This window comes from Anser anser, assembly GCF_964211835.1.
Source record: "Anser anser genome assembly, chromosome: 14".
Taxonomy (NCBI): Eukaryota; Metazoa; Chordata; class Aves; order Anseriformes; family Anatidae; genus Anser; species Anser anser.
The window spans coordinates 5,978,620-6,005,418 of NC_139735.1; the positions used below are offsets into that span (position 1 = coordinate 5,978,620).

The 26,799-nt window shown below is 51.1% G+C and overlaps 1 protein-coding gene across 3 annotated transcripts; it reads right to left on the reverse strand.

The window, feature by feature from the left end:
- Positions 1-100: 100 nt before the first annotated feature.
- Positions 101-21,061, reverse strand: CSF1R (colony stimulating factor 1 receptor). Of its 3 annotated transcripts, none has more exons than XM_083799252.1 (23): positions 20,976-21,061; positions 20,620-20,733; positions 20,058-20,268; positions 14,581-14,826; positions 13,484-13,768; positions 12,838-12,974; positions 11,919-12,078; positions 11,196-11,385; positions 9,989-10,104; positions 9,642-9,762; positions 9,156-9,340; positions 8,438-8,550; positions 6,286-6,412; positions 5,700-5,804; positions 5,275-5,385; positions 4,833-4,995; positions 4,163-4,260; positions 3,898-4,016; positions 3,035-3,157; positions 2,805-2,916; positions 2,411-2,510; positions 1,689-1,794; positions 101-1,518 (listed from the first exon to the last, which is right to left on the reverse strand). In XM_083799252.1, exons 2-23 carry the CDS (start codon positions 20,653-20,655, stop codon positions 1,387-1,389), a joined length of 3,096 nt encoding a protein of 1,031 aa, XP_083655378.1. In that variant the 5' UTR covers positions 20,656-20,733; positions 20,976-21,061; the 3' UTR covers positions 101-1,386. The 3 variants fall into 3 exon arrangements, with proteins under 3 accessions (XP_083655378.1, XP_083655377.1, XP_083655379.1); XM_083799251.1 differs by lacking the exon at positions 20,976-21,061 and adding an exon at positions 20,817-20,952; XM_083799253.1 differs by lacking the exons at positions 20,620-20,733; positions 20,976-21,061 and having other exon boundaries at positions 20,058-20,217.
- Positions 21,062-26,799: the final 5,738 nt, after the last annotated feature.

The window sequence follows — 26,799 nt, forward strand, 5'->3', positions numbered from 1 at the left end:
CGCAGAGCTGTAGGGTATGAGAGGATGGGCCAATATGTCACACTTGCTCTGATCCATTTACCTCTGAGAACAGCCCTTAAAGCCCTGGGAAGACTCATTCTGTTAAACATATTTTATTCTTTATAATGCTGACAGGTAGAAATACATTAGTATTTTATTTAGTAAAGAGGAATGAATCACTTGGTGTTAGCATGAAAACAGGTTTAATATAATCAGAAGTGGCCCACAACATAATTGCTCATGATCTGATGAGGGCCACGTACTATACAGTAGTTTTGTCTTGCTGTCATTTTCCTAAGCCATGTCAGTGCTTGTATTTGTAATGCTGATCCTTTACCCACTGGGTCAGGTGAAGCTAAGAAGGTTCATTAGCTACTTCTGATAGCTACACAGGACCAGGTGGCTGTGGCATTAGTAACCCCAAACAAGGGTGAGATGAGAAACAAGTTTAAGGGCATTAGGCCCTAGCTTATGAAAAAAAAGTTACCTCAGCTGTACTATTAAAATACACTCAAGAAAATATATATCAGAGCACGTCTGTAATCATGACAAAGGCAGTGAATTGCTACATGTTTAATAATTCAAAGGTTTTGTAGGATATGATGATCATTTCCAGATCTGTTTAAGCTGCCATTCTTTCCTGGATTGGGATTGTGTTCAGTGCTCCTGTGGGAGAGCACCTGTTGCTCCTGTATTTTGCCTGAGAAACAGCTGCCCCTCTCTCCTGTTACTGGGGCAGGTAAAGTTCACAGAGCCCTGGGCTTGTCTCCTTGTTGCACTTCACCCAAATAATCTCTGCAGAAGCATCAGCTGCAGAGAGGTAGATTGTATGAGGAAAGCAAGAGGTTAATACATATTTAATGCTTAGTAGAGGCTTTACCTGTATCTAAATGCTTGCTCTGCAACATCCAGGGTCAGGCAAAGGGAAGAGAGCAGGACCACCCTGAAAGAGGGCTGCCTCTGGTGGTGTGAGGCAGTTCCCACCTCAGGATTTACTTCAAGATGTCCTCATAAGACACAAGGTGCAGTCACACGAGCGGCTTTTGGAAATGTCTTTGTAGGCTGCAACTAGTACTTAAAAAACAAAACCACCCCCTAATCCCCTTCAGGGGTGGTGGTGGGGCAGGTGACAGGGACCTCTGTACCTTGTAGAGTTATTAGGGTAAGCATGCTTCGTCTCTATGCTATGCTTCAGATAGGACTTTCGAGACCCCACGGTAAGTCTTAGTTTTGAATCATCCCAGCACTGTTCTTTCAGCGAGGGAGTCAGTAACACTCATACTTCAGAAAGCACAGAGAGGAGAGCCAAAGCAGAAGGCATCTGTGCGGAATCATGCACTCTGCAGAATGGGGAGAGCAGGGACCCACCCTGGGCAGCGGTACCAGCTAACAGAACTGATAGTTGTTACTCTTAAGGAGAGGCTGGCCGCTCTGCTCTTGTTCACAGGACTCCTCGCAGCAGCCGGAGGTGTCGCAGCCACTGTCTTCCTCAGCAGTGGATGGGAGGTTGGTTTGGTCCTTGAAAGCAAAAAAGAAAAAAGTGTTTCAGTCCCTGGGGAAATCTGGATGCCTCTCTTTTCACCATTTCTAAGCTACTCCCATCAGTTAAAGGTAGGGGATGTCACCACAAAAAATCGTGCAGAAGCTATGTTGCTGTAGGGAGAAAGTCCCTCCCCAAAGGTTCTCACCTGTTCCTTATGCACTTCCAGTTCTTTCTGAATAAAGCAGCAGATTTGGTCAAAGGTAGGTCTTTGTGTGGGCTCCAGGCTCCAGCATGCTTGCATGATGGTGTACCTGCACAGCCAAAGAGGAACAGAACTGTTGCAATGCTGCTGAAGAGTCTGCACCCCCAGGCTACTCACTGCAGCATAGCAGGGTGATTTGCTTTGTATTTCAGGCACTTATCTTTGTTCTGTTTTCCTGTCTGTAAAACCCGTGGTGGGTGCATGGGCAGTGCTCCAGGGGAAGGAGAGCACTGGAGCAGACAGCAAACTTTTCCAGTCTCCTCATCTATCTGCAAGAGGCTTTATGCCTCAGTATTTTTCCTTTAGCGCAAACTTACTTCCCTTCCTGTAAACTACTCAGGCTTGTCTTCTTACAGGCCTAGAGTCAAAAGCAACTGACTGAAAATAGAAGAAAGCTGCCACATTCAGAAAGGTAGAGATTACATGAGCTCTGCCACCTTCCTGTCCAGAAATGGGGAATATTGGGCCAAGCATCATAACTGACCGCCCCAGGTCTTGTTCTACAGGAGGAGGGAGAAACCCTGAACCCCAAGGACAGACACGTCGAACCCAGGGCTTGCCTGCCGCTCTGTGACCAAGGTTCCTGTGCTGTCTCATCACCCGCTCCCCATAAAGCAGCTCCAGCCACCCTTTCACCCTTTCAGATGTTGCATGCATCCACTCACATTTCCAAGGGAGCGAAGTCGGGCCTTGCCATCTGGTATCCCTGCTTCACCATGCTGTAGAACTTGCTGTTCACCACCATGCCAGGATATGGACTTTTACCTGTGACAGTAACAGAAGCCAAGGTGGCGCTCAGCTCAGAGGCTGCAACACCCTAGCCATGGGGGGTGGTAAGATGTAGCCTGCAGAATTGACTGAGCCAGTGCTACTCCTTCTCAGGGAGTTCTGAGTTAGAGCAAATCATCCCCCTGGAAAATGAACGCAGTGTTTTACAGCCCTGATTATCCTAGATTTCTGCCAACCTTCCTTCTTTCTGGAAAACTTTTCTGCAGAGACATTAAGTTAGTGGTAAGCTATGGAAAACAAGAGAGGCTTGCAAGCTTCCCTCTTCCTTACCAAGTGAGAAGATCTCCCAGAGAAGGATGCCGTAAGACCACACATCACTCTGCACCGTGTAAATGCAGTCAAAGATGCTCTCTGGGGCCATCCACTTCACGGGCAGCCGGGCCTGGAAAAGCAGAGTACTGCAGACTGGGCCAAGCTGGCAGCTTGTGCTATAGCCTGTCCTTTGTGCTCCAGTTGCAGCCACCCTTGTACCTTCTCCTGTCCCCATTTCAATTACTTACATTGCCTTTGACAACGTAGTTTGAGTCATTCATGATGTCGCGGGCCAGGCCAAAGTCACAAATCTTGGCTACTCGTCCGTCTGATACGAGCACGTTCCTGGCTGCCAAGTCACGGTGGATGCACTGGGGAGAATAGAGCACAGCTGAGACTCAGCCCCTGTCCCTCAGCAGTACCAGCTCATTTCCCTGCAGCCTGGGGCTGCCACCATAACAGCTCTTACAGAAGCAAGGGGAACATGTACTGCTTGTAAAGCACGTGGAAGAGGCCCTATGTCCTGGACAAGGAGTAGGGGCTCTCCTTTCAACCACTTCTCTTGCAGTGCTAAAACATTTCAGCCTTTCATGCCCTGTAAGTCAAGGGCCTTCATCTTCCCTGTGGGGGCAGACTCAGAAGCAGAGGCTGTTCACAGGGCGTCCCCCTGTGAAACCATCATACAGTTGCTCTCTGATACTCTAAATGAGCCAGCTCTGGCAGATAGCTCAACGGCCACTTTCAGTTCCCTGTCCCTGGGGCAGTGGGAAGCTGTCAGCACAAGAAAGCTCTGCATCGAGATTCCTGACCTCATGTAAAAGCTGGGGGGGAATATTGGGACCAACTAGCACAGCCCTGGCTTCCCCCTGTAAATCTGCCCTGTCCAAATCCCATGGGAAGCACAGGCTCCGAAGGAAACACCAGTCACCACAGCCCAGCGTGTCTGGACCCAGCAGATGGGGGAGAAAGGCCTGTTTTCAGCAGCAGCTTGCTTGGGTTTGGCCACCCTATCTAAAAACCTCGTGAGCCCTGTGCAGGATGGCAGGCCCCCGCTGGCTGCACTGGTGTTTCCCTGGGGGGTGCTGGGCGCAGCTGTCCTTTTGGTACTCACGTTCTTTGATGCGAGGAACGCCATGCCCTGGGCCACCTGGCTGGAGAACTGGAGGAGGTCGGAGAGATTGAGGGGCCGGAGGTCCTCTCTGGTTTCAACTTCTTCCTCTGAGCTTTTCCCTGAAATTCAAACAGCAGCTTTTGAGTTGCTAAAAACATGGTAAATAACACAAGCTATGCTGTATCCCAGTTTCCTAAGAGCTAAGCCAGACCAAATGGCCAGACTGAAGAAATCATGCAAATATAGAAACAGGCCTTTAACTCACCCCTGGCTTGCGCAGAATCTGATGATGCTGAAGATGATGCTGATACAGGTCTCATTTCAACATAGGTTTCCAAACCCTGGCTCGCAAAGCCACTGTCACTGAGTCAGAGAGCAACAGAGATGGAGGCAGGCTGTTAGCAGCCTTCCAGCAGTACCTTCTGCCCTTCTCCACATCCACTGGGTGCGGAAACCACATCCCTGCCTGCAGGAAGTGGCTTAGCGAGAGGCTTCAGGGCAGAGGGAAAGTCAGCGCTGAGACTGATTCAGAAAGGGGACCTAGGTGCCCTGTGGTGTGGGGCTCCAAGTACTGATCCCCTTTCGCAAAGGGACTGCCACAGACTGCTGAGGGGTCCTCAGCCTTGTGCCGTATAAAATTCAGGTGTCCAGCAGTGCAGGAAGCCCAAAAGTTCTGTTTCCCAGCCTGTGGGACAGCAGACTGAAATGAAACCTGGATCTATTCTGGGGTATTCAATAATTGCTGTGAAAGACTGAAAAACTTGGAATGGGAACCAACTGCATGCACCCCCAGTGGCTTTGGCATCCTGGTCTTTGGCAAGTTCCCAGATCTTTGGCCTTAACCTCTGCCCAGCACAGCCCCCTGCACACCTCTCCCAGCAGACACCCAGGCCCCATCTTGCTCAGCCCTGAGGCCACCAGAGCTCTGCTCTTACCTGCGGATGTATTTCTTCTCCAGGTCAATGTTTTTGTAATCAGCAGTGCTGTCCAAAGAGGTGTCCAGGGATGAGTCCTGGATAATTATGGATTCAGCTTTCCTCCGCAGAAAATTCAGCAGGTCTCCGTAGCGACAGTACTCAGTGATGACAAGAATTGGGCCTGGGAGAGAGGCAGAAGGGGTTTGTTAAGAAGTGACTGTCCTGAGGACTGTTTTCCCTTGGAAACCGATCCCTGGAGGTGGCTGGGGCCTGGAAGAAGCAGAAGGGGCAGCAGAACCCATACAGCACATAAGCATGTCTGGAAACGGCCAGCCCACAGACCCTTGCAAAGTTATAGGATCAGAAACCACCACCAGGATCACCAGCTATGTCCGGTAACAGCCTCGGAGGAGCAGGCCACGAGAGGGTTTTGTTGGGGTGCAGGTGTGTGGGATCCTACCTCCATAGGTACACGCTCCCAGCAGGTTAACGATGTTCTCGTGGTGCCCCAGGTGACTCATGATCTTCAGCTCAGACATGAGCGCCTCCTGCTCATCTGTGTCCGCCGATGCTGCAAGGCAAGGAGAATGGCTGTGTGAAGGTGCAAGGGACAAGGAAGAGATGACGGGGATAACAGAAAAAGGCATCAACAGAGAGATGGAACAAAAGGAGACATGCAGAGAGGAATTTGTGTCCTCTGCTTGTACCTCTGGCCGCATGTCCACAAGTAACGGCAGCAGTGAGACTCCAACACCCAGTACTTAGCACAGAAACATCTAGAAACCCAGGTTTTGCAGTCTGGGAGCACCAACATGTGAACACACACTACGTCCTGCCCAATAAAACCTGGGGGATTTCAGCCTTTGCAGGTTGGCCCAGACTTACACTTTAGCATCTTCACAGCCACTTTGAGGACCGAATCTTCTTTGCCCAGCCCAAAAGCGGTGGCTTCTACCACTTTTCCGAAGGCTCCGGCTCCGAGAGTTTTCCCTGCAGAGGGAACGAATGTGCTTACAGGATGCTTTCTAAAAAGAAATTGAGCGCTTGTCCTGCACACTGCTTTGAGGAGGAGGTCTGACAGGTGGGGGTTCCTGCAGGGCCCAGACAGGATGAGTAATCCTTAGTCAGAAGGTGGTGAACGTCTAAGGGGAACTCTTCTGCGAGCGGGGACGGTATGAAAGAGGCCAAGTGCAAACAAGGACTCACAAACTGTACACGTTAAGGAATGACCCCAGGTGTACGAGGAGGGACATGATCCTCTCGACATTTCTCAGAGCTATAGAGGGCTGAAGGTAGGTTGTACCCTAGCATTTGCCACTCTGTGTGGAAGAGAGCAGCAAGGCCGGGTTGACAATGTTGCTGTAATGTCTGGCTGCAGCTTTGGATGCTGCTTGATTGCTTCAACTTTGTCCTTTGGAGTATTTAAGCTCTATGGGGCTCTTCATGGGGGCCAGCAGGGAAGGTTTCTTACCAAACTGGAGGTTATTCCTGGGAAACTCCCATTTCTCATTGTATGGCAGCTGAGTGGGATCAATAAATATGTAGTTATTCCCTTCACAGGCCTCAATGATCTTCCACCGCACCTGGTATTTAGGTTTCTGTAAGGAAGAGATTCCAGTTATTCAGTGTTACTCGAGTCCTGAGCATTCCCCAGTCCCTGCAGGAGCTGTAGCTCTCACCCCAGGCACAGAGGGAAGCTTTAGGTTTAACTCCATCAGATATTTCTTGCTTTGAATCTGGGCTGAATGGGCAATGTTCAGCCTAAACATCCTAGCCCCTTGGCTGTTACAAAGTCCCCCCCAGTCCTCACCCATGTCTGAGGGAGGCCCTTTGCACTTTTCATTTAAAGCAGCCTGTTGCCCTTGCTTGGGACAGCAGAGCTGGGAAAGCCGGCGTGCCCACAGACCGGTGGCTGCGCAGCGCCCAGCTGTGCCAGGGGGAGATGTCCCCACTGCGTCTCCTTCCTCAGCACCCCGGGCTGCTGAGCGCTGCAGAACAGCGGGGCTGGCCCAGCCCTGCTTCCCTTGCAGGGGAAAAAAATGGAGAAATAGAAGTAAGAATTTCTTCTCTTTTCCATGAATCTCATGGCAGAAGTAACCAGGCGAGGACAGAGAGAAGCAGCACCAGAGCCTGTGGGCAGAAGCAGCTGCCAGCTTGTGCTGGGTGTTGTCATTCACGCTGCGAGGGCCGGGGACCCGGGCTGGAGGCAGAAATACAGAGGAAGGCAGTGAAAGAGCTTGGCACGGGAGCACTGTGCTTGGCCTTTGCTCGCACAAGGAGGCACGCCTGCAGCCCAGAGGGGCAACGGTGGTCTCAGGCACGGGGAAGTGTGGGTGGAGTGACCATGGCTGTGATGAATCATGTATGTCCCAGCTACTGGGAGGTGTGTGCGGACATGCTTCTCCTCACCACTTCCCCTGGATAGCTGCAGAGGAGGATGCAACCATGGGTAGATGCTCAAAGCTGGGTTTGCACAGGCATGAGAGACAAAATCTGAGGCAAACAGATCTCCTGCAGTTTTGATGCAAAGCATCTGGTTCTGTTTTCTCTCCCACGCTTGCTTCTTTGCCTAAGAGCTGAACATGGGAGGCTGCAAGAAGCATAGTTTCTGATGGGAGGCTGCAAGCAGCACAGCTTCTCACGGAGGTCCCTCATAAAAAACACCACATGCACTAGGCATATGCACTATTGCCTGCTCCTGGAGGATGAGTATTATTGCTTTCGGCTCTATAATTCCCCTAGCATTGCAATAGTCAGTTCTGGCTTGAGAAGCCCATATGAAATACAAGATTTATAAACATATTCTGATTTTTTTGGCCTTGCAAGGCCTTCCTAAAAGCTGTTTCTTCAGAGCTGTGCTTACACATCCATCCGTCCCTCTTTCTTTATGGACTACTGGCCTGTGAAACTTCAGGTGCTTGTTTGGTAGTGGGCTCTGCTGGGTCTTTTGACAACCAGCATCAGAACTCTGCTGCAAAATTTGGAGCCTTTATGAGCTGTCGAAGGGAGAGTGCCAAAGAACCGAAAAAGAGGCGATTTTCACCCACTGATGAAGTAGAAGTGGCTATTGATTGGTGGAATTTATAGAGACAACAGAGAAGGAAACCAATGCTAAAGATGAGTCTTGCAGAGAAAACGGAATAAGTTCTTGTATAAAAATAGTGACCAAGTCTTCCTGGACACAAACGCCTTCTAACATCAGCCTGTATCCCCATAAAGACAGCTTTTTATAAAGCAGGGAGAAGAAAAACTTAGATGAAAGTTGCAAAACTTTTTTTTTTTCTAGATAATTAAATCTGTATATTCATGGTGACTAGAGCAAAACCAGTTGCAACTGACAGCACAGAGGGAGCACCTTGTCTGGCACCAGGCAGTGTCTGCGCTGATTTCTGGGCTATGAGGCTGGGGGACCAGGGTGGGAGAGGCCCATGGTGCATGGTGCCTTGCCTGGCAGCAGGAAACTCCTGGCAGGGTGAGAGGCAGTGGGGATGAGGCAGGTAGCCTGGCTCATCTTGCCTGGTACCACCCAGCTGAATACTTCCAGCGTGTGGCTGCCAGCTGAGGCAGCGTGGGCTCAGGCTGGGCTGGCCACGCAGCCCTCGCTGTGTGAAAGGGGGTCTGACCTGGTTGTACTTGTAGAGGAGGAAGAGTAGCAGCAGGAGCAGCAGGACCAATGTGCTCACGCAGGTGGAGAGAATGGGACTGAAGAGCTTGTTTGGAGGGGCCATGACATTTCCTGGAGGATTAAAAAAAAAAAACAAAAATGGAGATAAATAAACACTCCTGTTTCACTCCCTGACGACCCATCTCTGAGAGCATTTTACCCAGCCATTCGCTTAGGCTTCCCATACAGGCAATGCAACGCAGCACTGGCCTCAGAGACACCCAAAAGAGCTGCTGGAAACCAAGGGAAGTTCTTGATACAAAACCCAAGGGTGCACCAGTCCCCCCTGCTGCATCTCACCTTCCACACAAACAGCACCAGGAGCAGAACAGGTGCTGGTCTGGCTGCCTCTGGACCAAAACCTCTGCAGAGACCCAACAGACCCAACAAAAGATGCAACTCCTATACTCCAGTGGGCTGAGCAACAGCCGGCTGTGCTGCCGCGGTTAGAAAGCTCTCATGGCACAGCTCAGCCTTTGGCACAGGCTCTGCCCAGCCAGCAATTCTCACGTGGCGTGTAGGAGTAGCAAATGCCAAAGCCTCCCACCTCCTATGAGGACAGAGGGCCTGTGGAATCTATTCCACCTCTCTAACAAGACAGTAAGGATTTACGTATAGACAGGTCCCCAAAAGCCAAATTGTCCCCCACTCCAATAGGCTGCAAGTTGGTATCTTACTGACGACTGAGTGAAGCACGTCAGAGGTGTTCCCCTCTCTGTTGACAGCCACACAGCAGAAGGTGAAATTGGCGCCCAGGTCCTGGAATGGGAGGACGCTCTCCACCTCCACCTCTTGGAAGGACAGCATGTTCACCACCTGGGGACTGGAGTCGTTCAGAAGCAGCTTATAGTCCTCGTTGTACCTGCAGAGACACCAAGCAGGAGAAAAGGAGTGTTTCTCCACAGTGCAGTGGCTCGGAGGGACTTGGTGCCTGTATCAGGCTAGGGAAGAGACACTGGGCATTAGGGCTGCAGCTCTGTGAGGCATGCTACTCTCATCCCAGTTGAAGACCTCTCCCTGAACATAAGTAACGTTACTGTTACTGAACAGGCCAAGCTGCTTGCAAACAAGCCCCTGTGGTGCTGCTCAGCAAATGCCAGCATTGCAAGGGCAAGTGCACACCTCAGCGTCTTGTGGAGCCCAATATCTTGAGTATTTCTTACCTGTCAGAGTAAGTGGGGCACTGGTACCACTCGATGCGTGGGGCAGGGTAGCCAATGGCTATGCAGTGAAGGTTGCCGGAGTCATTGGCTGGCACCCAGACATAGCAGACCCTTGGAGCAACTGTGGGGGAAGGCAGAGAAACAGCAAGTGCTACGACCAGAGGAAGAGTGCATTCCCTGTGCTCTGAGTTACTTTCTGTCTGTGGAACCCCTGTGCTCTGCCCAGGTTTGGGCTGGGTCCCAGATGCAGAAATTCTCTCCTGTGGGCACTGGGCTGGAGGTGCCCAGGAACCCGACCCCTGCTCAAGGCAAGCAGGGCTTAGGAAGGGGCAATGCCAAATACTTACATTTCACAGAGATACTGAAGTTAACTGATGCTTTGGTCTCATTGTTGACAGCATAAAATGTATAGAGACCTCTCTCTCCTTCCTGCAGGCGGTTCAGGAAGAGCGTGTTGTTATACCTGCTCCCACAGAGAGAAGAAACACCATGAAGAAAGCGGTGCTGAGGAAACTCAGGCACTCGGACAGTTTTTGCTCAGTGAGTTGCAGCTGTTTGCTGTGCCAAGGAGTGGGTGAACGCTTCCCAACACTTCCCCAGCCCATGAGGGGAATTCTGCTGCTTTCTTGCTTCTCCACGGGAAGCAGACAGTGTCTGATCCTACAGCACTGCTGAAAAGCTCTTCCTTGGAGGAAAGGCCTTTTGCCACAATGTGCAGTATTCGTAAAGTCTGTGGGTGGGTGAATGCTCAGAAAGGAGAGTTTAACATCTACATCTTTGCTTTGGAAAGGCCAGAAGACACTGGTCCTCATGTCTTTGAGAGGAGGAGTTATTCACTTGCTTAGCCCATCAAGTTACGGTCCCAAGTGCCTCCTCCTCTCTCCCCAGCACATCTCTCAGACCCCAGTGCAAGTAAGAGTTCACCCTAAAGCCATTATGCTTGCAGAGTGACAGTTCCTCTAGGGGATTATTTTAGGTTTCTAAAAAAATGAAAGGGAAATTGCCAAAACTCCACAGTAAATGGGTAATTCTCTTTCCTTCATTCTTCTTCTGGCCTCAGCTGGCTGTAGGCTTTGGAAGAGCATAGCTATGTCCCCCCATTAGGTCATATCCTCATAATGATGTATCTGGCCTCTCCTGACATGGGGAATATAGTACTTCTTGTTATATACTCCCTCTGGAGCACAGCGCATGGGACAGGTCTGAGGAGCAGCAAGGGAACTCCGTTTTTTGTTCTGCGTACCCACCCCTGCAATTTCTTCTTGTGGGGAGAGTGCGAACTTGAACAAGACCACAAATGCAATAGTGACTTCCACAAAGTTTTCTAAAGAGAAAGTTGTTAAGTTAGACAGAGGTGGTGTCCTCCTTGACCTGATCAGACCTTCTCACTGTGGTTTGCTAACAATGCTGGAAACAGAACACAGAAAGGCAAAACAGTTCCCCTCTTTAAAACCAGTCTTCACTTAGCCAGTAGCAAGGGGTTTGCCTGTCTCACATGGAAAGCATTGTTGGAAACATGCTGTGGCCAGCGTAGAAGAGAGAGAGAGCACATACCAGTTGTTTCCAGAGATCATTTTGCCCACAAATTTGGTACTCTCTGAGTTCTTGAAGGGGCTTTTGTGCTCCCAGTGCCAGCTGACAAGTTTTGGATAAGCCTCAATCTGGACCTGGAGTTTCAAATCTTCTCCCAAAGCAACTTCTTGGCTGGTGGCTTGCACTGGGGTCAGGAGTATGTAACCTCTCTCTGCAGGATGGATGAGATCATGACCATCAGCAGGCATATCCACAGAGACTTGAAACAAGCTTACACCAGCTTCATAAATAACCATTGTTGGAAAGAGCAGCCTCAGATGGGAGACTGCAGGAGGGAAGGAGGCATTACACAGATTGCATGTCTCATGTTTTCAAAGAAGTACTTTTAGGAAGTTGTTCCTTTGTCATGCTGGCTCATATCACACTCTACCTGAGGAGAGCTGGAGAATCTTACAGAACTTGCATGGGACAAGTTTTTTCTTTTAAATTTGTTTATAGACACACAGAAATTGATAAGAGCTTTCTGATTGTTCATCAACTCCAAAAAATGTCCCCCTGCTCCTCAGGACAAGAAGGGAACACCTTTCCTACCATCTGCACAGTTCTCACATTAGCCTTCGTGCACAAGTGAGAATGGTGTTTCTGGCAACACAACTAGGAACAAGCTGGAGGGAGAAGCAGCAAATGCTCAAAGCTAGGCATGGTTCAGTCCACACCTTCCTAGTTTGTGGGGGAAGTACCCACCTACTACGTGAAGCATTGTCGAGGCATTCTTGAATCCTGCTGAGTTGTTAGCTATGCAAGTGTATTTCCCACTGTCTTCCAAGGTCACCGCTGGAATGGACAGGACGGCATTGATGAAGTAGTTCTCATCTACAAAGGTAGGGATTTTCGTACTCCTGACCTGTCAGGCAGAGAGGAAATACCAGTCACTCGGAAGCAGAGAGGTTGTTACTGAATTATATTTATAGCAAACATACCCACCACCCTCCATTCTGGGCTACTGAGCTTTGTTATAGAGCTCTTGTCACTGAAAGCCATCTGCATGGAGACCAAGAGGTGTATTAAACCCAAGTATTCAGGGCAGATATTCTACAGCAATTAGGGTCACACCTATTGTGAGCCTTCTGACTCCAAGTTGCCCTTACAGTATGTGATCCAAACATATATCATATATGTTGATTTCAGCTCCTTAATAAAGGCATCACACAGAAGGCCATCTAGCAAATCTTATCCTCTAGCTATTAAAAGTCAGCACAACAGACAATCAGAGATTTTGAAGTGTGTTCCCTTTCTTCACCCTATCTTTTCTCTTGGAAGTCGTTTGTTTTGAATGTTTGCTTCTTTATAAGCCCTGGTGGGGCTGAGTGGCGAAATGTTACCTTGGTAGGTACTGCGGCTTCTGTTCAAGGAACTCATGTGGAACAACATACTTGCCTTCTCTCTTGCAGTAAGATCCCAACAATGGGCAAGTGTTTTGTAACCCTACATCACCCAAGGGAAAGGATGTTTGGATTTCTACAGCTTGTTTGAATAGCTGCTTTGGCTGGGCAGTTCAAGGCTGTGCTGCAGGGGGCTTGGGTCTGGGCTGTTCTTACCACCCTATGGCTCCTCTTTTCCAGAAAAGTCCTATAACCCCATGAAGTCACACACTTTAACTTACATTCTTTGCTGCTGTCACCCATTTGATGTCATACTTGTGGGACGGAGAAATTACTCTGCAAGTGACTTCAAAAGGTTCACCCACAATTCGCACATGGTCTATTGGCTCCATCGTCACTGATACAGGCTTCTCCAGTGCTACAAAAAGACAAGCAGGGAAAGACTCAACATCAGCTAGCCCAGTGACACCATGTGCTTTGGAGATTCCCCAGGGCTTGGCTACCGTCTCCTTTCCATCCTCTTCAATTTCTTTACACATGCCCTCCTCCTGCCCTTTGTGCACGTGTCTATGGGAAGCAGTACAGGCTGGGGAGAGCACAGCAGCTTGCACTGTGGGTTGGAAGGGAAGGAGATCCTTGTGCCGTGGTTACATCCTGAGCATCAAGGCCTGAGGACATCAGAGAGATGCATGGACTTTGTTCTGTGATAATACAATAATCTGAATACTGCTGACCTCACGGAGACACACCTAAAGGAGACAATTTGCCAAAAGCTGATGGAATTTTACCTCCATTAAATACCTTTTAAGGATTGCAGGTTCAGAAAGTCTTTTCTACCACTGGCTAGGAACTTTTCCTTAACTATCTACTGCGACCAACTTAGCTATTGCTGTCCCCCTGAGGACAGCAGCAAATGCAGTCCTTTACCTTCTTCCACAATCAGTCTTATTCTTGGTGACTTCTTTATTTTTCCGTTTATCACTGTTTGGCATCGGTAATAGCCCTTCTGATGGCGTTGCACATTGTATAGTGTTATTCCCTTCTCAGTACTGAAAGAATAGTTGGTTCCGGGTGAGAGAGGAGAGGCGTCATCCATTATCAGCGTCACTCTGGATCCGTACTCAGGGGCCGTGATGAGGCAGGGGAACTGAGCATTGCCACCTTTGTTCACAGGGATGCGGAAATTTGGGGTGTACCACACATTATCGGGATCTGTGAAGGAGACAAGGTAAGCCAGAGAACAGGATCAGAAAAATATGCTTTGAAGCTTAGAGACACATTCCAGCAAAGCTGAGTTTCCAGCTTTGCTGCTCAGTGGGAGTTCAACGTTGGGGCAACCCTGCTCAACGCCTGCCTGACTCAGCCTCCAAAAACTCACATGACGAGCCCAATTCCAGCTAAGGCATTTGAGGAGAGCAGAGCAAGAAACTCACAAATGTGCATAGAGGAGAGACTGAGAAGTATGCTCATCCCTAATTAAACTTTTTGTCACGATGTTAGTTTTGTTAGACCTTCAGCTTCCCTGTACAGGACAGTATCGCTGTACAAAGGAAGAGGTGAACTCAAATTGTGGAGCTAGCAGAACATAAATTCTGAGGTAGAGAAACACTTGGGTTTCAGCTTACATTGTAATGACATAGTTCATGTGACTCTCTCCCTTACCAAAGGTACTAGCAATACAGTTCTCTGATTTCCAGGTCTCGCTGTATATTTACAGCACCAAACAGACTTTCATCGTTGCTTTTTCAGGAAGGGAAGACAAAGTATATGCAGGAAAATCTCCAGGCCATTCACAGAAGTGCTTGATAGAGATGCCCTGTACCCTACCCCAGTGCTCCAGCCATGGGCCCCACTGCATGTGGGTTTATATGGTTGTGGGTGAGCCACTGCCCTGCTAGGAGCCTGCACTGCTCCCCCAAACACACACACACGGCCACAGACATAGAGGGGGCCTGTGCGATGGCTGTGCTCCCTGAAACGGGGCCATTCTGCCAGCATATGAGGGAGGAAGGAAGCACGGTTACCTCGCACGAACAGATGTATGGATGCAGCGTCCTTGTCGCTGCTGTTGACGTAAGCACACGCATAGGTGCCTGTATCCATGTACGTGGCCTTCGGAATACTGAGCGTGCTGCTGGTGTGGTTGGTGGACGTATGCTTCTGGGTGTACCATTTAACTTGTGACTCTCCCGAGCAGCGCAGGGTGACTGGGTCACCCGTGTTGACAACCAGAGCAGAGAGGTTAGGGCTGATCACTGGGGATGCTGAGCCTGCAAAGGAAAGAAAAAGTGAGGATGTATAAATGATCCCTTTTAGGAAGCTCTGTTGGAGCTCACAGCGTTGAGTATGGAATAGCTCAGCAACAGGAAGAAACTAGGTTTGGGATGCATATTGGCATTTTGCCTCACTTCATTCTTCATCACACCAGTCCAATATGGCCCGATACACCAAGTAATGAACCTCAGGGAAGTGAGGAAACTCAACAACTGAACATTCAGAGCACTGGGAGAGAAGTAAGAGTCATCTGGAGCTGATTAGGCCAAATGCGAGCTTGAAAATTGTTCCAGTTGGGTTTTGCCTATTTTTGCAACCATTTTCCTTTTGTGGCAGAGCTAGAGCTACTACATGAATTTGGTTAGCCCAGAACACCATTTGCTGAAGTTTAGGCCAAGCCCCGCGGATGGGGCTGTTTTTGTTGCGTCAGCGCTGCGATGAGCTGGAACAGGCCTGGAGAGCAGCAGAGCAGCAGCTCAGTGCATGCATTTTGGGAAGCCTGCTTTTTGGTTGCTTGGCAGTGGATTTTGAAAGACACCTACTTATAATCTATAGAATCAGTGTGTTTTCCTCCCTGTTTCCACCAAAACATGGTGGAGTGAGTCAACATTATTATTCATGTTTGGTGGTGGGAAACCGAGGCACAGGAAAGCAAACAGCTCACGCAGGCCCACAGCCGTAGTCGCACACGTTGCTCGCCAGGCCACGCTGACACTGGCATGGCAGCCCCACGGGATTTCTGACGCCATCTCTGCCCTGAAGATGTCTTCCCCGCTGGCTGAACAAAGGGGAACCAGGCTCCCACTCCAGCCAGTAGTGTCAGAGGGAAATATTTTTCCCCATTTTGCCGTGTCAGCGAGTTCTTTGAGTCACCTCCTATATTTAGGGTGGGGGGAAGTGAGAAATGAATCAGTGCCACAGGGCTGGGGAAGAAGCCGTACCACCACCCCCACGCCAGGCCTTCGGGGAGGACAGGAAACACATTGCAAAGGGCTATCTGTGCTCGGGGGGCTCTGCACCCCCCTCTGGCCCCCTTCCAGGGCTATTCTCCCACTTCTGCTTTCCTTCACGGTCGCTAACCCATCCTAGCATCTTAAAGGAACACACACCAGGGTTCAAATAATAGCAAGCACAAAGAGAGCTGCCCAGTTTATGAGTCTACTGCCCTCAGTACAGGAGAGCAGTGCAGGCAGGGCTCCTCCGGGGTGGGAAGAGTGGAAACAAGGGCTGAGTCTGGTCTTGGGATGCATCAAACTCCGTGGCAGACACAGCTCTGGACCCACCGCAGCTCTTTGGTTGCATGATTTGTTGTCCAAAGGAACACAAAGGCCGTAACTGATCCTGAAATGGGAGAGGGCAAACTGCCCCTGTAAGGCCACCATTAGTCCAGCTGCACTTACATCTCCTTCAGGGGAATGCAGAGTAGGGCCCCAGTGTTACAGCTCTTCAGCCTCCAAACCTGTCACGAGGAGGAGAGCAAGGGAAAACTGCTCGTGGACATACACAGCAAGAGTTCAAGGCACATCTCTTCCCAGGTTCTGCCTCGGAAGGAGGACGCTCTCCCCGTAACACAACTGGCAGAAGCATGCACCCATCCTCACGCAGCTCACAGCTCTCCCTTGGCGAGGAAGGCAACATCCAAGGCACGTGTGTCCTGTCCTACCAGCTGTGCTTGGGGCTTTAATGCCAGAGCCCATCCACCAGCACTCAAAGAGCATCATTTAAGCAGTCAGGGGCTGATGCCTTCCTCCAGGCAGGGAAGGGCCAACCTCAAGGCCCTGGGGAGCTTTGCCGTTACATGACAGTGATGTAGTTGCCCAGGGAAAACCCAAACAAGGCCCAAATCAAACTTGCTGGCCCAGTGGGAAGAAACAGAGGACATGGAACATGGAATATTTGACATTCTCCCCCCCCCACCTTTTTTGTGAGTGAGACACTTCTTTCTATGGAAACAGGAAAAAACTCATTTATTTCCAAAGCGGAGAAAAACATATCCCAGATTCCTTTGCAAAGCCACATTTTCCACATATCTGAGCTACAACATTCCTCCCTTTTTGCTAATCTGTTTTCTAGGAGGCCTGACATGTTTCTGCTGCTTTTACTCTGTCACTGGACACTTTTGCCTCACCTCCTCCCTGCTTTAGCTGTCCCTCCCCATCTACGGCTGCAGTGGTTCGATGGGGCAGCCAAGCTCTGACTGGGAGCTGCATTCCAACCAGCTCATGGGCAGACCACGGTGTAACTGGTGCTTGGCGTGACTACAGCAGAAGGACAAGAGTTGTGTCATGCAGTGTCCTTGCTGTCATCAGCCTCCAGTTACTCCCAAGATACTTATGGTACTCCCCATAACACTGTGCAGTGTAGAAGCCGGCAGCCTTCAGGCCACCACCCCAAACTCCTGCCAATGGCACAGCCACCACACAAGCAGAGTAAGGATGGATGGGGCAGAGACAATAACTGCAGGACACTGCCAGGTGAAGGCCACCACAGCATCCACTCCTTTGTGTGCACTGGGGGATGAGTCAGACCCGTGGAGCCTTTTCCAGAAAGGGGAAGAAGGGCTGCTGGGGAGGCTTGCTCCCTGCTGACCACTGTGCAATCTCGCACGAAGCCCGAGGATGTCTCTCTGCCGCTCCTCGGCAGCTTCCGCAGCACTGACGGTAACTGCTGGCCGAAGGTTTTACCACAGTTAGGTTGTGTAACCATGACCGCCAGTTACAGCTGCAGGCTCCATCCCTGCTTCTCCCATCCCAGGGGAAACATTACAATACTCTCCTGTGGGTTTGGAAATGGTGAGGAAGGAGAAGTGGAGGCTGATAAGACCTAGAGGATCAGGAACCCTGCCACAGAGACCTGTCATTAGGACAGGACCTGAACCTGGATGTCTGAGGACCTGGAGGGGGACCCGTGTGAGGCCTCAGCTCCCCCTTGCTCTCCCCTCAGTGATGGGAGCAGGAGGTGAAGTGCTCGGTCCCTGAGGACACCTCCAGAATCATCTACAGTATCTGGGTGGGGGGATGCTCAACACATCTCTGCCTTGGGGTTCTACTTCAGAGGCAGAAATTTATCCACAACAAGAAAGCAAAAGAACCCCCAGAAAGATCTCTCAGGCTGGCCAAAAACACATATGAGCTGCTCGGGTTTCAAATCCTTGCTCTGCTTGATCTTCAGCTGGGATTTGAGCCCATGACATATCCCCAGCAAGAACCCAGACTACAGTGGTTGCACCACATCAGTCCTGGGTACGTTCAAAAGATGCACTTGTGATCCAGAAGGCAGGAGAAGGAAGTCAGTCAGGCTCCAGCTTGAGGCTATGGTTTTGGACAGCCTTGGCATGTTGAGGCTTTGTGCTGCAGACAGCCAACAGCCATGGTACTCAGACAAGGGTGTCTAACACCCTGCCATGGCAGACAGGGCCTGATGAGGATGTCACAGCTGGTGACCTGCATTGCCCAGTGCTTCAAGGAACCTTTAGAGACATCCTGACAAATAGTATGATCTCACATACATACATTATACATGCCTAGTTCCTATGATATTAAAAAAATAAATTGCTTCTACGAGCCAGTCTGAGGATGCGCTCTTCAAATGCTTTAGTGAGGTGACTGGTGGGAGAGCTGTCTGCTCCCACACCAGCACTTCTGCCCAGTCAGCTAAAGTCATACAAGATGTAAACATTCAGAGCCCTGTGCTCAAACCAGGGCACGATAAGAAAATCTTAAAATCTTTCCCTCCAAAATCAGGCTGTTGAAACTCCTGCAAGTGAGACAAGAAGCCTCACTAAAAGATGTTTAAACATAACTGCTCCTCAAGAGTCAATCTGGAGCTGCTGGGACTGGAAGAGAAAGGGTCTGAAGCAAGAAACAATCAACAAGTAACTTGGGACAGACGCCCTGAACCAGAATCGTAACAAAATGCTGCAGCTTTCAAAGCCCAATTTCCAGTACAGCAGACCCAATAAACGCCTGCACAGTATGTAGGAGACATGACTTAAAGTGCAACAGCAAGAGAGATTCACAGTTGCTGGGCTGAAAATATGAACACAGCAGCAGCTCAAGAGGGATACGCTGCTTGTCAGTTCTGTCCTGAATGCTTTCCTCAAAGGCTACCCTCCCCCCACCCCCCCCACCAGAGGGTCATGGTAAGGGGAGTAAACTCAAGAGGAAAATTAAGCAAAGAGCCACACAAGATCTGGGAGATTATCGGTGCTTAGACACAATACTAGTAGTACAGGTCTCAGCATAGGGGCTGATTTCTGTTCAGTTGCAAACCTCAAAATAGGCTTAGCGACTTTCTTGAGGTTGATGGGTTATCACCTCTTGGCCATCTCTGTAACCTCAAAACCCAGTCACATTCACCTTCCCCTCCTGGTTGCCTGAGTTCTGTTTGTTTCCATCGTAAGGGCTAACGCCCAGCTCTACACACGTGCCAGCACCTCCAGAGGACAGCAACCCCCAGACATCTCCAGCCAGGCGTGGGATTGACAGGAAGGTGCTGATTTAGCCGATGTTCCTGACTCTCACCTATCAACCAAGCACTTCCATCTCTTGCCCAGTTTGGACAGAGGGTTAAGAGAGGGATTCTCTCAGGACACTTTCTGCTAAGCCTCATCTTCCTCCTAGCCCACCCCCAGACTCAAAGAGGGGGAAGTTTCTCTTTCCCATCTCCCCACTGCCAACACTTTCCCCCCTCCATTTACACCTTTCCGTATCACGCCGCCATACCTCAGCAGTGCTGCAGGTAGCCACAAGTAAGCTGTCACACAACTGGACTCCAGGGCTGCACAGACTAGCAGCACACCCTTTTTTCCACAGCTGCCCTCTCTGGTGCAGCAGCCAGCTCTAGATGGGAGCTGCCCCAGCCACGTCTGCACTAAAGGCCAAGCTGGTGTCTCTTACGAGCCATGGAGCAGACCTGTTCCCTTGCCTGCTGTCTGCTCTCGCTGAGGCTCCTTGAGGCAGCCCAGCTTCCAGGAGCAAGGGCCTTCACATTCCACAGTGAAATTGTGGTAGATGCAGCCAGGATCCTGGTTTCACCCTCCACAGGCAGGAGCTGAGCGCCCGTTAGTCCAAACCCAGCATTGCCCCCTCCCCAGCCCCGCCGGGGCCATCTCCCCACCCCACCCAAGGAAGCACAGAGCACCCACAAGAAACCCTCACCACATCCCAAAGCTGCCCCAGAGAGACGCAGTGACCCCAGAGGGCTTTGTGCGGCTTGGTGGACCTACCGTGCCAGATGCTGGCTGCGGTCAGCAGCAGCAGGAGACCAGGGCCCATGTCCCCGGGGACCACAGCGTCCCCCCAGGGAGCGGGGACGCGGCTGGAGCAGCAGGCACCTCTCCTCGCAGGCGCCGTCCCCAGTTCTCCCTCAGCAGGAGCTTCTCCTTTCTGAGTTGACCACAAGTTAAGAAATTCCTTTTTTTTTTGTTGTTTTTGTTGCTTGTTTGTTTTTGAAATGGGAGGGGAAAAAAAAAAGACATGGTGTTTTGCGACGTCACCAGTGACAAACCCCCTTCTGCTGCCAGGCTGGACGCCCACAATGCGCCCCTGGGCCCGCCACCGCCACCGGGGCCACCCTCCTGCCACAGGCCCTGCCTCAAGTGGGGGCTCAGCCCCAAACCACCCCCCAGGGCTAGTGGGGGCTGTGATACTGCACATGGCTTGGGGGCGATCCTGAGATAGTGGCTACAGCCACCCACACCCCTGGGCACGGCTGCGCTCTCATCTCTTGCCTGGGGACACAAGGAGATGGGCTGGGACCCCCCTGTGTGACAGGGGGCTCCATTTTACCTCAGGCCTGGTGGCTCGTGATACCTTCAGGCCCATGCAGGAATTTGGTGGACTCCCCCACAACCGTCCCACAAAGAGGATTCAGCCCGGTGCAGATCCGAGGTGGGAAAAAACCTGTAAAGACAACAAATTATTTAGTTTTAACGAAAAGCACAACCCCTGGCGCAAAGAGGGGTCCAGGGGCCACATGGGCTCACCCCCAAGTCCTGCTCCAGCACCGTGCTGGTGCAGGATCACCTCCACCGCCCTCCCCAGCAGGGAAGCACGTTGGCGTCTGGCCCCACAGCCCCTTCCTCTCGCCTATCCCCATCTGAGCTTGGGGACACATGCGGGACCCTGCCATTGTGCCACCATACCCAGCCCCAGGCTGGAGCACACAGCTCCTCTAGCACCAAGAGACAGCCACAGAGCTCATGCAAGGACCCTCCCTGCTCACAACCCCATCTCACCCAGCTGGTGAGGAGGCTTTTTGAAGCTTTCTTCCAATTAACATCCTGACAGGCACCTGGGAGCATTAATGAGGCACTTTGTTAACCCTCCCCTGGACAGCACACTCAAAATAGAGGGTGAGGGTAGGACTGAAGCAAAACAACTCTCCTGGGGATGGTCAAGTCAGCAGGACATTGGGGAAGATGACACGTGGTGCCCCTTGCTCTTTGCTCAAACACCAAATAACCTCGTGCCACACTCCAAGTTCATTTCAGTTCACGGCAGCACTGGGTTGGGAAGTTATGGCCACCACCTGCCAGCGCTGGCTAGCACAGCTGAGGAAGGTCCTGTATGGCCACCTCACCACGCTGCTGTCCTCCAGGAGGTGACAGGGACATTGGCTGCAAAATATAGGCACAAAGGGCCAGGCTTTACCAAAGTGTCTGCACAGAGTGGCTGTGGAGCCTGGACTTGCAACTCGAAGGTGCCAGGAGTGCTCCTCATACCTCTGCAGACCAGAGGGGAAGGGGTTTGGGGGTCTCTACAATCATAGAGGTGCCAGGAAGACAAGGTCTTGGGGCCAAGAGATGAGAGCATGGCTGACTGTGCTGGACATGACTAAGAGTCATGGGAACGTGGAGAAAGCTCTAGGTTTTGGCTGGAGTGATGGCTGGAGAGCAGGAGGGAGTCCAGAGAGAAGAAACTGCAGTGCTTGGCCAGAGAAGATTTCCTCTCAGCAGTTTTTCCTGGCAGGACACGGAGAAGGAGAACACAAAGTGGAGGCACCGTGGTGTGCTGGGGGGCTCCTGTCCAGGGCTGGGGCCTGCTGAGTGGCTGAGCCACAGGAGACGTCTGCCTGATTACTCTTTCCTCCTTTAGAGCCAAAGGGGCTTTTTAAAGGATGTTTGTTTCCCTCCTTCTCCTTTTTTTCTTTTTCTTTTTTTTTTTTTTCTTTTCCAAGAACAAATGCCAGCTCAGAGAGAACTGACTCACCAGTGTGAACAAGTATTAAACCAGACAGGTTTAATTCAGAGAAGGGAAACAATCTCTTAGCCTCCCCTCTTGGAGGAAGCTCCTTGTGGAGCCTCTCCAATGGCAGCAGTCTGCAGGTGACAAGGCACAACCTGTGACACGGGTCCCTGAGCTGGGCCGTGCTCACCTGGGGATGCTCAACCTGGTGGGACGGGCCATCTGCCAGGGTTCCTCCCTTGCTGGTGGCCATCTCTGCCCACCTGCAGCCTACACCCCAAATCCTGTGATCCAGCAACAGCAGTGCTACAGGGCCTCTTGTGACCAGACTGCTCTGAGCAAGGGGCAGGGATGCTCACGGAGGAGTTGCAGCCTCACTTGACATCGCTTGATGCTCAGAGATGTCAGTGGAGGCCCCCAGGGGATGTGCTGGGAGTTTTGGGGTGGGGAAAACGCCCTGCTGGGAGTTCTTACGTCCTCATTCCCAGCACTGTGACCCAGTCTTGGTGCATCTCTGCATGCAAAAAGTCCTGCCAGGCAGGGACTGGGCAGTGGGCTCGGGGCTGAGGTCTGCCAGCTCCCCCCTCCCTGCTTCCTCCCAAGCCTTTGCTACAGCCTCTGGAGACAAGATGATTTTTTTATCCTGCTGATTCAACTTCTGGAGAAAAATGCCCTGTTTAGCTGTCACGGCTGAGCTGTGCCAGGTGACTCAGATCATATCTGGGGAGAATCAGCCTGAGCTGGTCAGGCAGTCTGCACACCTCCTCTCTGGCAAACCAAGCAGAGCCGGGAGCCCAGGATGGGCTGTGTCAGCAAGGGGAGCCTTGCTGGGGCTTGGACGTGCCTCCTGCTCCAGCTGATGCCCTGGGTCTTTGGGTGAGCAAAGGGTGTCCAGGAGCTGAGGGAAGCATGACTGCCACCACTGGGGACATGCACTGTGGCAGCACCATGCAGCCTGAAAACAAGGTCAAAGTCATCTTATTTGAACCTCAAAATCCCCTCTGTGCATCAGCCCCAGCCTTTCCACACGTGTAAGTCAGAGCTGGCTGCAAGCAGCTCTGCTCAGCAGCTTGGGGTCCTGCTGGGGAGAAGCAGTTTGAGTGGAGCCACAGAGAGGACAAAACTTTGGGACGGACTCAGGAGATGCCTGTCTCCCGTGGGGCTGGGGACCGCAGCAGTCTCGGGGAGGTGACTGGGGGAAGGTGGAGGGGGCAGGAGGAAAGCAGGGGAATGCGGGGACCTGAGGGAGTGCTAGTGCATCTTTAAAGGGTATCAGCTTATTCCTCATCGCAGAAGGTTGGGAGGAGAACCCAGCTTGGAGGAGAGCCTGCCGGTGCCCTGCCCCACTGCTAGCCACTGTCTCTCACTGCCCCGAGTTATTAAATTATGTGGAAATTTCACGGGCAGTGTGGTGTCCCCCACCCAGCACTGTTCAGTCTGGCACCTCCTGTGTCCATCCCCTGATCTGAGCACGGACCCAGCAATGGAGCATGGTGAGCCCTTGCTGGGGACTGCTGGCCCAAACCTCAGGCACTGGGGATGCAGATGGGGCCTGTTCCTCGTGTCCTTCCCTCTACTCACTTCCTTCCATGGCAGCAAGACCCACAGGCTGGCCAGTTACCAGAATGCTGGAGCAGCCCCTGGCATGTGTGCAGCCCCTGACATGTCGAAGCCCCTTTTCCTTACCACATCTCTGGGCTCAGCTGCTGTCTTGCTGTGCTTCTCTCTGCCTGGCTCCCAGCTTGGCGTTTGCTAAGCACTGGGGTCATGCACAACGTATTAACATGCTTAGCTTTCACCCACAACGTGGCTAAGCTGTATTCCCAACCCCATCTGAGCAGGAGCAGGTAGCATCAGCACAAAAAAAAAAAAAAAGAAAAAAAAGGAGAAGATGGCACTTTCCAAAAAGAAAAACATCTTTATTTTTAAACTCTTTCTTTAAAAATGTATTTGTAAAAGTTTACGGCATAAAAATAATATCTCATGGCTATAGAATTGACATAGTACAAGTCCTACAAATACATCTGTAAACCTAGGAAAATGTTAACTCTTTGGTACCTTAGTCCGAACTCTGTTTTTTCCCTTGCCCTCAGGGTGGTTTCTGACAGGCAGTGGAGGCAGGAGCTGTTTTAGTTCAGAGATGCTGCAGAGGAACAGCGTGATGCCAGCCAGCCAGCACTGCAGGAGGGGGAGATGGCAGAGGGCATGCTCTGGGCAAGCTTTGCAGGTCTTTACTGTTCCAGTGCCATCCGTGAAGGAGGACAGGACAGGAACGATGGGACGCTGCAGACCTCCCAGCACAACCTTCCCTGCCTCCTCCCACCCCTGCAAGTCCCATCTCTGAGAGCCACTGGGGCTAAACTGGAGCAGGTCCCTGCCTTTGCTAAAGCCATCTGGATCCATCTTTGCACGTTCCAGAGACTTCAGCACCGAGGGAAAGGTGGGAGCTACGCTTGGGAGCCCAGCACCCTGTGTGCTGACCCATGAAATCTGGCCTTGGAGCGACAGCTGGCCTGCCGGGGGTGCCTGGATGTCCTGTGCTGTGCACGGCCAAGTGGCCACACTGCTGCTGGGACCGGAGCCAAGCACCGAGCCTGGCCAGAGCCCTTCCTCGCACCTGCAGGTGGGAGCATGGGGCTTGCCTCCTTAGCACGTTAGCTGACATGCCATTTTAGAAAAAAGCCCCCAGACGGAGATGTCTGAGAAAGCCCCTTGTGCAGGTCCGCCCAGCTCTACACAGGCAGACCTCGGGCTTCCCCGCAGCCCAAATCCACTGCCCAGTACCCTGCTGAGTGGTGCTGCCTGCCCCAGCCCGGAGCCCTGGCAGGGAAGAAGGGGAAGAGCCATTTCTGGCTTCTGGCTGACTTCCCCCGGCCGCACATCTGCACTGCGCTTCTGCCTGCACGCCCCACGGGGCTCCACCGCAGTCCCCTTGACAGGTGAACAGAGACAATTTAGTTACAAGTAAAGTCCGCTGTGCTCTAGATTTCTTAACACAACACAAACAAACACTAAACGGGACACTCTCACTTAGAAAAATAGCAACACGTTCAAACTGAGAAGGACAAAAGGTTTAAAACCTGCACACGCATCGATCTGAGAAGCATCTTAAACACGGAAAGACACCAGAGTGTCGCTTTAGTTTCTGGGATACACGTAGGTACGTATGAAATAGTGACTGGCAGTAGGATTATGCATATACTGGTGCTGATAACGATGTAACAGCTGCAGAGTAAAATATAATCTACAGATAAAAGATATTGCACTAGAGGTGGGCCCAAGCTGTGGCATGTGTCCCTTTGGGGGGCACTCAGTTTGGGTCCACCTCTAAACACGAAAACACACCCAAACAGAAAATACTGATTATCAAAACTAAAAACCCAGAGAGGCTGGTTCCCTTCAGAATCTCACCGGAGAAACCGTGGCTGCAAAACTGCTGGGCCCAGAAGAGACAACCGTTTCTGCTGGCCCTTGCCAGGACTGGAATATCGGACACAGAGAGAGGGGATGGGGGCCGCATCCGTCCCTGTGGGGGCTGAGCTTGCTTGGGGGCTGCTGTAAGCCTCAGCCTTCCTAAACCCTGTCTTTGAGGAGAGTTTGCCCGGCTTGGGCTGCAGGGGTGTTTAGCATAACGTGTTCGCAGGGTGGTGGGAATAGTCGAGTAAGGGTGGGGAAGTACCGCAAAGTGCAGGAGCCGGCCCTTGCAATGCCAGGCCCAAGGGCAAATATTTGGTCACACCTCTCCGGAGTGCAGAACAGTACCATATGCAAAGGGACTGGCGTACCTGTTTTGAGAAGGAAGACGAATCTGACCCCATCGGCAGCCAGAACAAGTTTTGATGTGAAGAATAATTGGGATAAACATACACATGGGATAAAATGCAACGGGCATCCAAGTGTAGCTAATGCCCAGCTAATAGGACAGGATACCTGAGCTCCCCCACCAGGGAGAAGAAATAGTTCTCCTCTTTCAGGACTGTGGAATAGTGTTTGATAGTGGGAAATTAATAATTCAGCTGTACAAGATGGAGTTATTATAGGATTTGTGAAGTGAATAAACAAATAGCCAAATGAAGGGCAACAAGGAGTTAATTGATGGGGAAATCTTTGGGCTGGACGGAGGTAGTAAAAGTAGCTCTCTAGGGTTGCTCTTGATGCCAAAAATATTTAATATTTTTATTAGTCAGTCCAGCCCAAAAAATAACAGTTTCTTAATGAAATGTGCTGGACGACCCAATGTCTGGAACAGCAGGGAGTATCTTGGTTAGAAATGCTGGAAGAGTAGAAAGAACTAGGTGCTAAGGTTGGTCAGAGGATGACTCCAAACTACCAGTATGTTGTGGCTGGGAAAAGGCCAGCATTATCCAGAGCAACACAAATCCAGTACAGACCAGAATGTATTAATGCCCTCTGTGAGGTCTAGACTTGACCTTACTGGAGTACTGGATACTTCTGGTCATCCTTGGCAGAGAAGGACAAATTAAAAATGGAGCTGGTGCAGACAGGGGCTATCAGGATGAACCGATGTGCCACCCTATGGGCTCAAGTTGCAGCTACAGGCATCCTACCAAGCACCTTACACGTCAGAAAAACAGAGTGGTCTGACCCCGAGGATCTCACAAGTTACTGCTTCTCCGCAGTTAGGATCATTTCTTGAACCACAGAAGATGGCTCCTTCATTACAAGCAGGAGGAACTAGCATGGAAAAACAGTTGTCATTCACAGCGTGTTTCCTACAGATGATGGGGAGTCTGACCATGAGGGCTGAAAATATGCTCCACC